At 39.8% G+C, this 17,858-nt stretch overlaps 1 protein-coding gene across 1 annotated transcript in view; it reads right to left on the reverse strand.

Moving 5' to 3' along the window:
- Positions 1-4,051: 4,051 nt before the first annotated feature.
- LOC148524212 (ceruloplasmin-like) overlaps positions 4,052-17,858 on the reverse strand; it is an 86,587-nt gene continuing 72,780 nt past the window's right edge. The window contains 4 exon segments of the mRNA XM_088472072.1: positions 4,052-4,170; positions 6,293-6,449; positions 13,488-13,627; positions 14,854-15,073. Of these exon segments, the coding sequence (XP_088328198.1) occupies positions 4,052-4,170; positions 6,293-6,449; positions 13,488-13,627; positions 14,854-15,073 (636 nt within the window).

Below are 17,858 nucleotides of genomic sequence, written 5' to 3' on the forward strand. Positions count from 1 at the left end.
GTTCCTTTAGACAGTATGGGGTTTAGGAACTTTGTAAATTTCAGCTCCAGGCCTATGTGGACCTTAATCTGGCACTGGGCAGGGAGAAGTTTTATGACGAGAACTGAATTGCAACATTCTATGCTACCGACTGAATTCATTTAGGACAATGTTTTATAGTAAATGTAGGCAGAATACATTTATTACTTTAAAGACTATAAAAATAATTAGCTATTCATAAATACAAGTTTTGCAGAAAAATGTGATGTGATATGCAAAATCGGGAGTAATTTTTGTGTTCAGAAGTCAAAAATCTATGTTTCACATAAATTTGTTAAAAAAGCTTTTTCATCGCAGACTGGTGTTATCAATCCAATAACAGCGACTATTACATCCACTCAGGACATTCAAGGTGACAGAGGGAAAGACAGAGAGCAAGATTTCAAATTTTTTGGGGTGGAGGTCTTCCTCACCCTCCACAAAACCCTACTTAAATTCTTAGGTCAGCTGTGTATTTAATGTCAACACTCATATTTTAACCAACCCTATTTTCATATGTCTTCATTCTGACTGTTGACATTTATAATGATGACATTATGTCAATGCCGACATTTTGACTACATCCCTTTAGGTCATGGACAAATGCAGGTTGTCTACAAAATGAACTACATTAAGTTAGAGGTAATGTTACTGAATGTCCCCAGACATGACTGCTGGATCCCCACATGCAACATGGATTCCAAATGGCAAATAAAAATATCAAGGATTAAGTCATTATGCTCCAAAGACTGCCTATACTCACAGAATTTCTCAGGTCCTTTTTTTTTTTTTTTGAGCAATCAATCCAATATCCACTCCTGGAAACCTTTAGGCTCTTTTAATACATAACAGTTTTGTCTGGACATAAAAAAACCATCAGGTTATTTCTCTGGATCAGTCCCTTTCACACACAATGGTTTTGTGCCATGTGTAATGTTATTACCGTGTATTTCAATCTCTTTTCAATCTTTAAAACTGAAACCGTGGATGGCAGCCATCCTAGTCAGTGGTTGTCACGGCTGTAACACGACAACCGTGCCGTGTTTGTGTAGTGTGGAAGCCGTAATGTATTTGTAACTTTCACTCAAGTTAAACAACGGTAAAAAAAACATCTGTTTATTTTGCGGGATGGATAAAACAGTTGCGTGTGAAATAGCCCTTACTCATGTTGTAGTTTAGCAGGATCATTGCCATTAATATGAACATTATACTCAGACTCCTCTAAACTTTTCAAACCGTCACATTCAAGATCCACCATTCGTTTTTGTACCACCAAAATCTCTCACCAAAGTTGTGTGGAAATACAAACCATCCAGCATCTGCTTTAACATACAGTACACATGAAACCCACTGCTCTTGATAGTAGAGGCTTCCCAGATGTAAAACTTTATTACTGGACAACACACATCAGCCAGAACTGACAGGAGAGGGATTTGCAAAAAGACATAATTTCTCCATCTGAGGAAAACTATTGGGACATAATTAAAGAGAAAGTTGCTACCAGGTAAATTTCAAGTTATTTAAGATGGTATTACACCCACATAAGCTCTCCACAATATTTTCCTCTACCACCCACTATTGATGATGGGAATGTGACTAAAGAGACATTTTTAATCTACATATGGTGGACCTTCCCAAAACGTACACTCTGCGATGACACCCAGTGCCTCCTGGCTTACCTCCTCCCATGTACTTTTCTTTGAGCTACCTAGACCTTCCTCCTATGCTAACCTCTTGGTGAGCCCAACTAATGCTCAACCAAGCTCGCATCAATTGTTCTTGTATTGGCCAGTTGTTTGCCAATTTCTGGAGACAACTAAGCCTACCACATGCTTCTTCCCTTATGTCCTACTCATCGCCCAGATGGAAAAATAACTTCCTATCTACTTGAAAAAGATCACAAATGTATTCAGGCCTCTTGCTTGTCAGTATGGGAAGCATCTTGTATGAATGTGCCCTTGCTGTACTTTGGATGTGCTTCCATGTCCCTCCGACTCCTGTCCATTCCACTATAGAGCAAGGAACTTTGTAGCAAAATGAGTTTCTCTGCTTGGCTATGGATGCATAAGCATTTTTGATGAGTGTGCATACATTTCCGTGTCTGTGATGGCTGATTCCTTCTCTGTTGAGTTCTACGAATATGTGAGATTAATCTAATTTTAAGTGTAGCTGAAAAATTCACAGATAATTATGGTAAATAATGATTTATACCCCTTTCAGACATACTGAGATTCCCGGGATTTTGACCTGCCTCAGCCAAAATTCCCGGGTCTCATGTCTGTGTGAAAGGTACCTACCCGGGAACACGTTCCCGGGTAGCCGCCCCTGCAATTGACTAGGGTTTTTCCTGGGAAACTTAAGTCCCGGGAAATTACTCTGCATCTGTCTGAATGGTGCTACCCGGGAATTTACTACTCCCGGGCAACACCAAGCAGCTTTTGCATGTAGCTGACAGCGCAGAGCTTCCTATAGGACGCTCAACGCTACTGCTTTGAGCTGACAGCGCAGAACGTCCTATAGGATGCTCAGCGCTATTGCTTTGAGCTGACAGCGCAGAGCGTCCTATAGGACGCTCAGCGCTGCTGCTCACCACCCCCTGCACCGGCCGGCTGTGCCACAGCGGGCCGCCCGCACTCCCGCTGGACCACCAGGGAATTAAAATAAATGTTAAAAAAGTAATAATAAAAAAAACTGCATTACGATTGGCCGGCTTTTGGCTGCTGAATGATGACATCATCATCATCAGCCAGATAGGGGATAGGCTAGGAGGAGCAGACGGCAGAGAAGAGGCAGGTAAGCAGAAAAACCCTGCTCTTGTCTGAAAGGGGTCTATCTGTGAATTTCCCGGGTAGACACTGTAGTGTGAAAGGGGGGTCTCGACCAAATACTCGGGAATTTGCACAGGAGAAATTCCCGGGTCTGAGCAGGAAATTTCCGGGGTTGTATATCTGAAAGGGGTATAAGTGAACTTGCAAAGGTATATATTTGGCCAAAAGTTAATTTGTATCAACTTTCAAACTAATGAATATTATTGAAGTTGTACAATAACAAGCTTCTGATTATTTGTAGAGCTCACCAGCGACTTTATAGTAAATGGATGACTGGAGGAAGCCTATATGGGTTGTTACACAAGCATCCTTCCTAACATACTTTCTCTTCACACACATCTCTACAGAAATTGTATCTAATTTTTTTTATCTGTCACTTACAATCCAAAAAAAGGTTTACACTGTATAACACGTTTCTATAGATTTTGTTGAAGTAAATAAGTTGGAAAGACGATATTATTCACAATGCTGTACTTTACCTTATTATATTTTTACATAAAACTGTCGCTACAATTTTTTTTACTGTTCCAGATGCAAGTCACCAAATGAAATAAGTGTACAAAAATAACTGCAAAAAGTTGTGGAACAATAGATGTGTTTGTGGCAAGTGAGATACCTGCATTCACCTTCTTGCCGGTCATACTGTTAAAATAAATACATTTGATAAAAAAAAAAAGTAGCCCAATCCTGGCTATCCTAATCAGTATCGGTCCGGTCCTCTAGGGGTATGGGTGGAGAGCGATCAAACATGTTCCCCTTTCCTACCTGGAGATAACCATCCTGGTATCCCTGGTTTGTGACCTGTTATAGAATGATTATTAAAGTAGTGCCCCCTATTTAAATAAATAATATAATATTTTCCCTTATGGTAAACATTATGAAATTGTGTCCCCTTATAGTAAATATAAATAAAATAGCGTTGGCATATTCATAAAATAAAAAAGATAGTCCCCCCTATTTTTTCAAATAAATTATAATGCCCTAATTGATTTGTTCTTTCTCTGTTCTTGGCTTGATCTGATGTAGCCTATTGGATAGGTTGCATCCTATATTGAATAAAAGACAAAGCTCATGATTGGTTATTCTACTACTAGCCAAACAGTCCAATTTTATATCATGGTTTTAAATTGCTCATACAAGTAACATATATATGTTTTTATCATCTTAGTGGGAAATGAAAGCACATAAATGAATGGATATTTGTTTTATTTTGGCAAAGATACTGGTACACACAGATGAATGGCAAGTTGCTTGTGCTGCATCTTTTCCAGCATGCTTCGAATGTCCAGATATATGAATAATGATTTTTTTAATTAACGTTTTTCTGTAGAAGAAAAAAGTACAAATGAATGAAACTCAGACTCACTTAAAACCATAGGTAGTACTTATCATCCTAATAGGTCTAAAAGTATTATTTTTAAGGGTTAGTTAAGAAATATAAAAAATGTGGGCATTTTCAATTAGACAGAGTCCCCAGAGCTTCTTTCTAGTTTGCAAATGACCTGATGTGTAAAGATGCCCTGAATGGTGTAGACTGTGTTGCTCCCTGTGCTTGTATAGGAATATTTTTTGCACAAAACAAACACTTTCATATGTAAAAGCACATTTGTATGTACACACACACTAAAGGAAAACAATATCAGGAATGGGCAAGGTCACTGGGCTACAGTGAGGTGCACCTGGATGAAAAAGGAACCCCAGAATTGGATGTGAGCTTCTTCATTGGTTCATATCTATTCCCTGGCTCAGTGCTGTACATCCAGGTGCTGCTGAAGCTCCTAATTAATGTATTATGATTTGCAGTAGGCACCACAATACATGGGTCTATTACTAGGCAGTGAGTCACAGCATCATTCAGCCAACATTACTGCTGTTATCTAGGCTTCTTTGCTAGGCAATGGTTGCTCTTGCTGCTTAGTTCATTGGTTATGTGATTCAGGTACTGAAGCTTCAGTGCAGGGACATAACTGTGGTGGCGCGACATGTGCCACAGCACAGGGCACCAAAGGGCAGGGGGCGCTGTTTGGGCCTGTCAATTTTCTGTTTATAATCATTGTCACTTGTAGCTTCCTCTTCTTTTATCCCCGGCATTTCCTGGCTGCTCCTATCTCCTCCCTGGCTGACTCCCCCTCCATCTGGCCACCTCCCCAAATACCTACAGTCACATCCTGTTTATTTAACACATTTCAAAGTACTGTCATATATGCGACACTGATCTCCCTGCCGCTGATATTTGCTGCATATATACTACAAGTAACATCTTTCTATACCTTTAGTCGGTAATCTACACTGCCGGCTCCTGGCTTGTGCATGGCTATTCTGATGGACAAATCCTACTTCACCAGTGCTCTCCTACATCTAGAGCCGGTAAGTTATACTGCATAATTATTGTGCATCATCACTGCAGCCATTGGGTTTACACTATTTTTGGTAGTGACACCTGGATAACAGTGGTACAAGGGGATCAGTACCCCTTAATCATTGTATGGGACAAATCAGATTTGTCATGCCCCCTTCCCCATGAGGCCACGCGGATTTTTCGGGTGCACACATCATTGTATTATATGTCCCTATTTAAAAAAATTATTGGGGGGTGCCCCAATTCTCTTTCTGGCCCAGGGCACCAAAAATTCTAGTTACTGCTCTGCTCTAGCGGCAAATGAAATAGCCAGAATTGATTGCACTTAAAATATCGGGCAGACTAACTGGAAATTTGCAGATGCTTGCAAGCCGGAGGTTGCTACATTTACCCCCCAAACTATCTCGTATTTGCTCTCCAGGCTTTTAAAGACTCTCTCTGGCGCACTTGTCCTGGTCATAATTTAGCCTGACCCCGTGCTGATCCTGTGTTCTTTTCCTGTTGTGAACCAGCTTGTCTTTGGAGCCTGCTTCTGTCTCCTGTCCTGACATCAGCCTATCTATGGTCTTACTCTTGTCAACTGTCCACCCTGGCCTTGGATTGTTCATTGGACAATTTGCCAGCATTGATCTTGATTTGTTTACTAGAATTTGCTTTGCACACTGCCTACTCTAACATGGGAATGTATACTGTACTTGTTATGCAGTACTCACTGAACATGTTCCATTTGCCTCCAATTGAGTTCCATTCACTTCACCTACTTTGCAATACCTAGGGATATTAAGTCTCTTGAAGCTGAAAATCTGTGGGCAGCCAAGCACCTGTGAGCCTATAGAGATCCATGGGAAAAGTGGCTTGCTATAGGTGACCTCACAAAGCAGTTCTAGGGTTCTTATTAGTCCCACGGGTATTGCTCTAACAGTCATAAATACTGTGATGTGACCAGGGTTTCCATCCCCTTTAAAAGAGCCTTCAGCCACCATCTTTTTGCCATCTAGTCCTTGAAGTCATTCAGTGATGTCATTGCTGCTGCCCTTGTAACTGAGAAACAACACCAGCATGTGCAAGCAACACGATAATAACTTACTTTCCAGTACTGTGTATAAAGCTTCCATTCCAGAATGGATGTGGTCACTCACATGACAGTGTAATAGCCATGTTCCTGTGTTCTTTGCAGTGAATTCAACAGTTTGAAAAGTTCCAGGGAAAAGATCAAATACATCTGACCGATAAACTACTCCAGTCTGGGGAGCAGAAAATAGGTACTTAGTAATATGTACACAATTCATCCAGCAGACATGTTTTCTATCTCTTCAATCCAAATCCCCCTGTTCCCCATTAGTTAAAACTATTTCCTATTTCAGTCTGGTGTATGAATTTATATAAATGAACTCATCCCGTATCTCATAAAGGTATATGCTTGGCTTCTAACAGCATTCCTGCTGTGTATTTTACATGTTGTGTACAGTGTATATGGCTGTATTTAGAAAACTGTACATTGTACAAATATTGTATAATACCCCTTTTACTCCACAGCTAAAACCTGGGTTGCTGCTCAATGTAAAAGGGGACAGGGTTGGATTCCTGGGTCAAGTGACCTGGCAATCCAACCTGTGTAGCTTGCAGGGTTTAACACAGCAACGACCAGTGTAACCCAGTAGTGTAAACAGGTAGCCCATGTCGTCTGACCTAGGTCCTGTTTACAGCATAGGGAGATCTGGATTTCTTGGCGCTTGGAGATGATGTCATCTCCAAGCACCTGTAAAAAAGTTCCACTGCATACGGATGTACTGTAAACATTGCCAACCCAAGAATAACCTGGGACAGCGCTACAGTGTGAAAGGGGCCTGTCCAGGGTCTGACCCAGTTTGGAACCATGTTCCAAATCCCGGGTCAGACCTGGGACTTAGGTGGAAAAGGGGTATTAGTGGTCCAAAGCCTCTCTATCCACTATTCATATGTCAGGTGATTGTGGTTGCCATGGTAATTGCATTATACTTAGCAAATTATAATGTGTTAATAGCAGTTTAAATTAAAACAATATGGAAAACATGGTCACTTCCAGTTTCTTATTACAGGAAAACAGACGTTTGTTTTAAATATACACACCTCATCTTTACAAGCAATTGCAAATCTTTCTTCCTTTTAATCAACTGAAATGTAACAAATCTTTCTCATCTGTCCTTGTGTATACTGTTTATTTATTATTAAGACAAGTTGCACAGTAGCTCTGAAAAAACAAGATTCCCCAAGTCCAGGTTGCATATGGGTGTCACCGCAGGCCCTCCAAGAGCCCTTATGCTGGGTACACACTGTGTGACCAGAAGATATGTCTGTGACCGACGTCGTTCATGGACATATTGTGTTGGCTGTGCAGCACAGCTGATGCCCAATATATCTGCCGATATCAATAGCTCATGAATCATTTCTTTGAGGTAGCCTTTGCAAACATTTGAAAGTTAATAATATTGTCTTTTAAAGTGAGCAAAAAATGTGAAATTCAAAAAATAAAAATGAAAAGTAACGGAATAACTGTACAAAAAGTTATTTTTTATAGCCTTAACATATATTGTTAAACAATTATTTGATTAAGACTAGTAGAAAGGGATTTGTGAATAGAGCTATTGGGCCAAATCTGCAACTCTTTACTTAGACCAAATTGTGCCAGTTTCTTAGGATTAAATGCAACTAATGCATACAAATATGACTGCAATATACATTTGACAGAAGGGACATCCAAACTATTGCCTACAGTACCACATGCTGCAATCCGGCCCACCGATCGAACTGCAGTTTGGATGTCAGAGTAGGCACAAACATTTTACCAATGAGTAAGACCATGAAGTTACCTCTTTAGCTCCAATATGATGGCCCTGTCAGTGATTACAGCACTGTTCAATCTCTTGTGACACAACTTGTGATATAATACAAACGGGAAACACTTAGCTGAGTCTAGTGACAGGTTGGTGTGAATCAGATAGGCACTATTACACCGTTAAAGGCAAGATAGTTGTTAAAGACATCTAGTGTGTTTTATTTCTAGATGCATAGAGAAAGTGTAATGCAGACTTTTGTGTTCTTAGTTTTCAGTCAATAATAACTTATTGTATATAATAATGTGTATTTGTATTGACTATTTTATAGCTAAAAAAGCAATAATTAAAACATTGATGTGTGATTTTTTTTTCTTTGCCATACTGCTGCCCCATATGAATTATAATTTTCAGTTGCTATATCCATTATTCAAATCAATAAAACTTCTCATTACCATGGGTAAAATTGCAATTTAATATTCTCAAGATTTTTTAGTGTGTCAAAGAATGAAATTTACACAGCAAAGACCCTTACCAAATTGCTGGGAGATTGTGAAGAAAAAGTGGTGTATCCGCGCAGAAAGTATATATGTAATAGTCATATATTTATTACCAACATCTAATATATATAAGCCCTATTTTGGGTCTGAAAATTGCTCAGGATGTTGGTGCTCCCTAGAGCCAAAATAGTAGACATATGTAGAGATAGAAAAAAAGGCTTTTTTTCTGGGGCACTCTTGTGTTACTGTTAATACAAATTAAAATCTAACTTTTATTATGGTCAATTAAAATATTGTTTCTCTAGAAGGTATGGAAGAAATGAATATAGCAAGTTTATGTCTGTCCTTAGACCAACATTTATTCGGATTCCTAAGCAGATGCACGTGATATCTAGTATATAACACTAGAGATCAAAAATAACTGAAATTGTCACATCTTATATACTGTATTAAAATGCTCAGAAGATACAAAAAGGAATCACAAAAAAGAGAACTAAGAGCAAAGAGCGAAAATATAATGGAGGCAGTAATCCAGAACAATTGTTCTAATGCAAGTTTTCCTTCATGAACCTGGGTGTGTACACATATCAAAATTACCCTAGTGTATATCAATTAAGAGGGTTCAGGTTCACCTATGATAATCTACATATAATAGAGAGTATATAGGAGATATAGAATCATTAAGGGTGTCTTGGTGGTGAAATATATGGGGTGTCTCATTGATGAATCATCTCCAAATGAATAGTCTTATGAGCAATAAACAAACACAGGTTAATTTCCTCTGTATTATCAACGATCTGTGAGTTGAGATACTTATGTGAAACAGCAGCCTAGGTTGATGTGTCTATTATAATGTGCTTACACAAAATATGCACACTAAAGTTTCGTGGAGTTAATTGTCCACACATCAATTCATAAAGACGTATACATCATTTGTGATATCAATCACTACACAGACATATCAGATACATTGTGTTCACATACGTAAGCCCCCTGAGATAACATGAAGTTTGTTCTTGTGCAACACTTCATGGGGATGTACTCATCAGATATCACATCTACCAAGACCAAAAAACCCAACAGGTATATTAGTTATATTGTGCTTAAAGAAAAAGGAAAGAGAGGCAGTATTGCGGTGCACAGATCGAGAAAAAATTAATATTAAAAATTAACCTTTATTAGGTATTCATTAAAAATTATATCCCCTTAACAAAATACATAAATTGTCAAAGTATTAGACAAATTATGAAATGATAAAGAATAAAGAAATTAGATTAAAAGAATGCACTTGGGGTCTCACCCATATTATAATGGACTTCCCATCAATGTCAATTAATTACAAAAGTGTTGGACAAGTTTCCTACTCTGTATTTATATTATCATTGCTTATTGATAGTAATAAACAGGACATTTGAATCCAAACAATTCATCAATATAAAATAAATATAATTCATACACAGGGTCCATTTGATGTAGCTTTTTTAGCTGTGTTGATATATTTCAATAGGACAGATGGTAACTGTCTCTAAGTGGTCATTATAATCATGAATAATTCAGCTGTAGTGTGCAGTATTTTCACATTAAATTGGTTATGAGGGTTGAGTTCCTCATATTTTCAGAATCAATTAATATGATCCGAAATTAGAGGTAGTTATCTATAGTGACTGCCCGTTCATGCCACCCAGATATGCGGCTATCTTTAATCACATCAACCCTCACTGTTAGTCTGAGTGTTATGACCACTGCAGATCAATAACACAGTTTCACATGTCACACAGGTATCAGCGTCTAACCTCCGGCGCTTACTCAGTCACTGCCCGGCTGATAAGTTTACAACAGCCGTTACAATCATTGGCAGGAGTTAGTGTCGGAGGTGAAGCAGATTAGCCCTTACTGCAAAGTTCCTCTGATGCGCATTTTGCCTATTGCTTACTCATGGAGCCAACCCGATGGGCGGGTCTGTTGGGTTTAAATACCCTTACCTATCTTATTCCTGTTGCCGGTATCCAGTCAGTCTCATATTAAAGGGCAGTGACTGAGTAAGCACTTACCATCTGTCCTATTAAAATATATCAACACAGCTAAAAAAGCTACATCAAATGGACCTATGTATAAATTATATTTATTTCATATTAATGAATAGTTTGGATTCAAATGTCCTACATACAAGTAGCCTGAGAAGGATAATTCCTGTCATTTCTGAATAGGAGAATTTTGTGTCTGCTAAAAAGCAATAATATGTTGTAACAACTTCAAATGCAACATTGTTTCAATAAGGTTGCTCTATAGGGAAGAGGAACTCTGTTTATTACGATCAATAAGCAATGATAATATAAATACAGAGTAGGAAACTTGTCCAACACTTTTGTCATTAATTGACATCCATAGGAAGTCCATTATAATACGGGTGAGATGCCAAGTGCATTCTTTTAATCTCATTTCTTTATTCTTTATCATTTCATAATTTGTTTAATACTTCACCAATTTATGTATTTCGTTAAGGGGATATAATTTTTAATGAATACCTAATAAAGGTTGATTTTTTATGTACATTTTTTCTCGATCTGTGCACCGCAATACTGCCTCTCTTTCCTTTTTCTTTTCAGTTCTTTTAATTGGCAGCAGGTAGCAAACCCCTTATAGAATTTGAGAGTTATACACAAATTAAAGGGGTGCATCGAGATAAACCGGTGTGGTAGTCCCTGTTGTTATTTAGGTTAGAAATTCTTCATAAACTGAAGTCATATTGTGCTTACTCAGATATAGCACCTTAACATAACCTAGGTTTTGCTGTTACATAGCATTTGTAAGAGAAGTGTTTGGTTAAGAATAAGCACCACTGAGTTCTCTAATTATCCCAATATTGTGTCCTTAAATAATGTACCCTTCACAAATACTACCTATTATCTCCATTCATTCATAGCATAGGATAAACTAATCAGTATATGTCTGCAACTGATCTACTTGATAAGCATTTATACAGCAGAGTATATATGTTGCATCCTCATTGCTGTAGGATTCTAAAGATATAAATCTCATATACAAGGGTTAAGAATTCAATTAGGAGCGAATACATTTGCCTAGCCGCCACACTTTACGGCAGCGGGATCTCGCTCAAAACTGTTCGTTACCCCATAGGGTAGTGAGCACTTTTGAGCAAACCGGGCATTTGACTGACCAGGTGAAGGGTGCGAAACGGGCTGCTGTTGCCGGCGTTTAAATGCCATGGCAATGGCAATTCACACCCTTCACCTGCAATTGAATTCCCCTCTATGTATTGAATCTGAGTCTAAAGAGTAGCATAAAAGGAATGCACAGAAAAAAAGCCTTTTTGTTTTCCTTTCTCTACATATGTCTAATTGCTGGGAGGCTCACTGTGAGGAGGAAATGTGTCGCTCTCTGTTCAGTCATTTTCTTAATATGGCACTCCAAGAAAAAAGTTTGGATGCTCCTATATTACAAGAATAACTAAATCTAAAGAACTTGTCATGAACGGAGACATATTCTGCATTGTTAACATGAAGCAGAATATATCTAGCATGTTTTACTTAGAGTGTAATGTGTAGCTTAATCATTATTTATTTTCTTTTATCTTACAGAGACAGGTGGGAAAGGTGGCATCTACAACCCGGACTGGTATACTTTAGGAATTTGTGTCCGCAGCCAGGAGGCAGACAGATGATGTTCCCCAGTCACAATCAGGGTGGCCAGCCAGTATTCTCTCCCTGCCTCCCAGCCTCTAGCTATATCCTGTCCATACTCAGCTCCACTACCGGGTTCTGTGGCTGCACTGCCAGGTGCTAGCAGTGTCAATTGGTTGATGGCACTGGCCACCCATCAAACACAGTTGTTGTAGTATCTAAACACTGATTGGTGGATCACACCAGCCATCCACCAATCAGGGAAAACTGCAGTGTAAGCATGCTCGCTGCCAGAGATATAAAGGACCATAGAGCAGCAGCATTGGGTGAGTACCGTTAGCTGTATTAGGTCACTCCATTGATCTGAGGACTTATTTTAAATGGCTCTTTTATAGCACAGGGTGGGGGGGGGGGGGTTATTGTGTGGTAGTTCTGGGACATGATTTTCACTGAAGGACTGGTGGAGTTTATCAGGTCTGGGGGTCATTTCAATGAGGGATTGGGGTTGTTGTCAGATCGGGTGGGCAGTTTTGGGTCATGGGATGTCCGACCTTAAATGGATAATAATAAAGGAATGAAGGAGGGTTGTCACATCTGGAGTATGTCTGCAAGTGGAGGGGGGGGGGGCAGATTTGGGTATGATTGTAATTGAGAGAAGTGGGGGGGCTGTCAGATCTGGGATCAGATTTTTATGTAAGAAAATCGTTGGGAATTATAATTTGTTGTTTCTTTTACCAATTTAAAGTGGTCACTATTTTGCTGAAATTGGTGTATTTGTAGCAGATTGTTTACTTCAAGGTTTAAATGTATGTTTTAATGGCAAGTCAGTAATATTCTTATTTGCTTTTACAGTAGATCTATAGTGGGACTTTTACTAATGTATATTAATCATAATTGTTATGATTTGTCTTGGTTTGTGACCAGTGCCAGCGCTCACATTTGTATGTTTAATTTAGATACTTTGAGGGAGACTTTCTCCAGCTGGGCGTAATGATTGTGAGACGGAATTGGGCACATGTGCTCCACTTTGCGTGTACGGAATAAATTGTGTATATTCATCTGTATGCAGAGTTTTATACATCTTGTGGTGCGCCCATGAGATTGGCCATTACAGCCCATTTATGCCCCTTCAGCCATAAGTGGAGATGTGCTTGAAATGTGTACAACTCTCCATCTCTTGTACTTGCGTAGGCTTGGGTCAAGCCCATTTTTCCATTGCCCTGTGCATGTAGAAACCCCAGGGCCACTTTCATGCATTTGCCCCCAGGCTAAAACTTGCCAGCCAGGCCATGTTCATACATAAAAATAACAAGGCCAAAAATGGTTACCGTGTATTTAAAACTGTGTGCATGGAAATGCACTGTGTGTATATCCACTTCATTCCCCAGACCAATGAGATGCCACATTACATGATCTCCGACGCACATAGTGAGGCCAGGTAAATTGGCGTACATTCTCCCATTGATACCTGAAATTAAATAAAATATTATTCACAATGATGATGAAGTGATCTCTGACAGCTATCTGATGCAGTGAAAGATGTTAGTGTGTGGCCTTAGAAGTTATTCAGCATGTTAGTTTACTAGTAGCTAGTGACATTAATGGGGCATGAGACACAAATTCCTAGTGGATTGATAAACTACAATCACATAAATATTGGTTCATCACAAAATTGACGGCCTCCTCTGTAGAGGAACCAGCGAATCATCTTCAGATTATAACAAACATTCAGTCTGAAATAAACAATTATTCATGCCATCAGATTATTTGTGCCATCAGATTATTCATGCCACCAGATTATTAATTCCATCATTATTCATGCCATCAGATTATTCGTGCCATCAGATTATTTGCTCCATCAGATTATTTGCGCCATCAGATTATTCGTGTCATCAGATTAGCACACTTTGGGCCAAATAGAACAGTGTGGATTGTTTGGTCGTACTCTAGTCATAGCAATGGGTGTCTGCAGTGGGACAATTGCTTTTTTTGCTAAGTACTGAGTATATTGACATTTACAGAGTATCTCAGAGTTAGGTCAGTAGAAATTAGAGACCTGCATTTCTACTCACACTTCCTCATAATATGAATTTGTTAGGGGAACTCTTAATAATCAGGTGCCCCACATGGCCTGAAGATTCCTAGGAGCACAGCATTCACTCTACACTTCTTTTTAGGTTGCAAAAAAATAAAAACAACGATATGAGCCTGTGGCAGGGTGGCGCTCTGCCAGACATAAGAACGGGGCTAATTCCTCACGATCTACTGATGTTATGGCATGTGTAAGGCATCATAAGCAACTTCACGTTGAGCCTGCTATGAGGAACTAAACTCATCTTGTCATATACCTAACCCTCTGCACTGTTACGTAGCTTTGCCATGTCTACATCATGGCCCATTGGAGTATCGAGGACAAAAGACACACATCACAATAAAACGCACATGCACAATAAAGAGACAAGAGCAGATTCTGGGGAAATAAGCGCTTACATCCAACACTGTATAAGTGAGGTCCTGTGAGATAAAAATTGCAGCTGAAAAAAGGCGACTGTTGTAAAGAAACCTGGAAACTTATTATGCACAGTAGTAAAACCAGTGATTAGAATTCGGCAATAGTGGACTATGAATCACTAGTCATCATCAGTATAATCCTAATTGTAATATTCGAGCGATATTAGGAAAATAATAACGTACTGTGCATCAAGTTGCTCTCAACAAAGGTCTCATCTTCTTTGTTCACCTCATCTGGATAGTTGGAGTATGTCTTAATATTGTCATCTAGATACCAGGATTCATTCTCATCAAAAATCAGAAAAAGAAGAGCGAAGCGAGAGAGGGATACTTTCGGTAAGAGGAATGGTAATAAGATTCTCTTGCAAATCACAAGGGGCCCAATCAATCCACTGTACAAGTCCTAAGGAAACATGACAAGAGTTTCAACACATCTTCCACAAACCTGTACATTGCATTGTGTCATGTGAGAAAAGATTCCACCACTAAAATTACCCCTTGGCTCTGTAAACAGGACAGACATGGGCCCAAAAAGCAGATCTTTGGCAGCATAGTGTAAGGCAGAGGTTTCCAAATGCGGTCCTCAAGGCTCCCCAACATTACAGGTTTTAGATATAGCCATGGTTGAGCACAGATGGTTACATCAAATTGACTGAGGCACTAATTAAGTCACCTGTGCTCAGCCATGGCGATCTCTAAAACCTGAACTGTTGGGGAGCCTTAAGGACCGCGTTTGAGAACCTCTGGTATAAGAACATTTTGCAGAGCAGTTACATAACATCCATGCGGGCTAGTATTCAGTGATGTCACTAGTTCCTAGGTAAATAGGAGGCTGCATTTACATGAATATTGCTTCATCCAACAGAATGGCTGCTTCCACCGTGTACATGGGAGCATTTTAAACAAACCAGCTGTTCCGACATCCTGTCAGTCACCATTTGCTTTTCTAAGTCATCATTTCTGCTCCACTTTATAGTGTGGAGTCCGAATCTAATAGGCTTAATCTATCAGAAGTGTGAAATAAATCATACAGTAATAGTATTACTCTATGTGGAATTGTGCAGATTATAACAAATTGCAATAACTCCATTACATAGCCCCCAACAGTCCAAAATAAAACGTGGTAACAGAACTTCCCATGCCCCAATACACCTAGGAATCATCCTTACTGTGCCTCACATAACCATGGCAGTGCCCCCTTATCGTCAGTACTTCCTGAGATTTACAACGATACGGCATATTTTAGATAATTAAAGATTAAAAACAATTAACATCGTGAAGCAAAGGTAAGACTGCTGCCCCTGTAATTTTGCCACCACAGACCTTGGCTTACAGGATCTGCCTACAAACCCCTTACTGTTGTTTGCATGATATCATCACAGAACATTTTCTAGCTTGAAGATTTATTAGTGTAATGTGGAATTTCTAGATGATCATGACATCTGTAATATATGTTATTATAGTGGCATGAGGATGGTGCTTCAGAGGTGTCACTAAGTGAGGAACCATAATGAAGCCTTCAGCTGTAGACAGTTTCTTGGAAGAGGTTATATTTCCGACCAATGGTATAGCAAGGGCTTTGATTTACACATAACATACTGTATTTTGTATATTAAACTCAAGCTTTAATAGTTTGTAATAGGAATTTGATAGATACTTATATTAAGATTCAAGTGAGAAGACCACTTTTCTTTAGAGAAAAAAGTAACTACTGTAACTTTTGTTATGACATAAGCTATATTTAATTTATTTTCATTATCTTTATTATAAATTAAACCATCTCAACAATGGCATACAACAAAACTGTGTTATGAGTATTAACTCTCCACATAGAATGAGCTGCTAAAAACATTTGGTGTCTGACACTTTACAATATTAATCCATACCTCCCAACCAGCATGCTCACTGAGTGTAGTTAAGCCTACTACGATGCTGCCATGCCTCCGTGCCCCAAGTCCAAGATTACTGATGTTGGGATATGTGCTAATCTACCAGCCATCAAAAAGATCTAATTTAAAAAAAATGGCTACTAATTGTCACGACCAGGGCTGTGTGTGTCCGGGGCCAGCGAGCCTTACCTGTTCGGACACTGTGGTGGGATCCCTCTGGCAGGGGCGCGGGCATCTGGAGGTCAGCGCTGTATACTTCAGGGTCACGTAGACACAGAGTCCTGAATGCAGATGTCAGTTTGGGTCACTTTAGGCAGCACTGCAGCACGACATGGGCTCCGCCATCTTGGATTTCATCAGGTGACTAATTTATGCCAATCCAGCCAGAGCATTATCAGGAATCATAGAAACCATGCACTCCTTTCTTTGCCAGTGCAACGTTAATCCCAGTGCAAGCTGGGTACTAGTTCTCTGTACTCCCTTGCTGATACCTGTTCCTAGCTACTATCCACAGACCCTGCTTGCTCCAGGCTCCAGCTACTCTTGTCAGACCTCTGTGAGACAGCAGTGCTTCTCCAGGCCACCACCCTTAGGGGGACTCCTGCTGACATCCAAACAGTCTGCGTTTCTCCCCAGTCAGCCAGTTACCAGTTGTCTTTACTCAGCATATCTGTCGGGTATACCTCCATCTGGGCTACCACCTGCCAGTGGGCTACTCATGAAGAATACCCCTCTGAAACCTGCTTGCTTCCAGTACCAACCATCTGCCCTGAAGACCTCTCCTAGTTCCACTCCGGGTCCAAGCCCTATTCCTCCCATGACAGTTTGCACTGGCCAAATTGATTCGGCCAATGGACAGGATCCCAGGACAGATATTCTCCAAGGCATCGTCAGTCACCTGGAAGGGCTGGAAGTTTCGCAGCAATAGCTGGCCCAGTATTTAGAAGAGATATCCCTCCGCCAAGATAATTTACAGGCTTCGCTGGTCACTGTAAACCCGAAACTGTGCAGGGGATTCCTCAACCAGTGTGACGTACAATTCACGTGGCAACCAGCGAACTTCGCTACGGCTAAATCCAAGTTGGCCTACATTGTGTCTCTTCTGTCAGTGTCCGCTCTGGACTGGGTATCTCCTCTCTAGGAAAGATCCGATCCTGGACAATTATTCTGAGTTTCTGATTCCTTTCTTCCACATCGGGACTGGGATTGTCCTATTGAATTGATTCCCGACAAGTCACCGCCCTGTGGTTGCACGTACCCGTTGTCCTTGCCTGAGACCAAAGCAATGTCCGAATATAT

This window comes from Taudactylus pleione, unplaced genomic scaffold (genome assembly GCF_031769625.1).
Source record: "Taudactylus pleione unplaced genomic scaffold, aTauple2 ptg000120l, whole genome shotgun sequence".
NCBI lineage: Eukaryota > Metazoa > Chordata > Amphibia > Anura > Myobatrachidae > Taudactylus > Taudactylus pleione.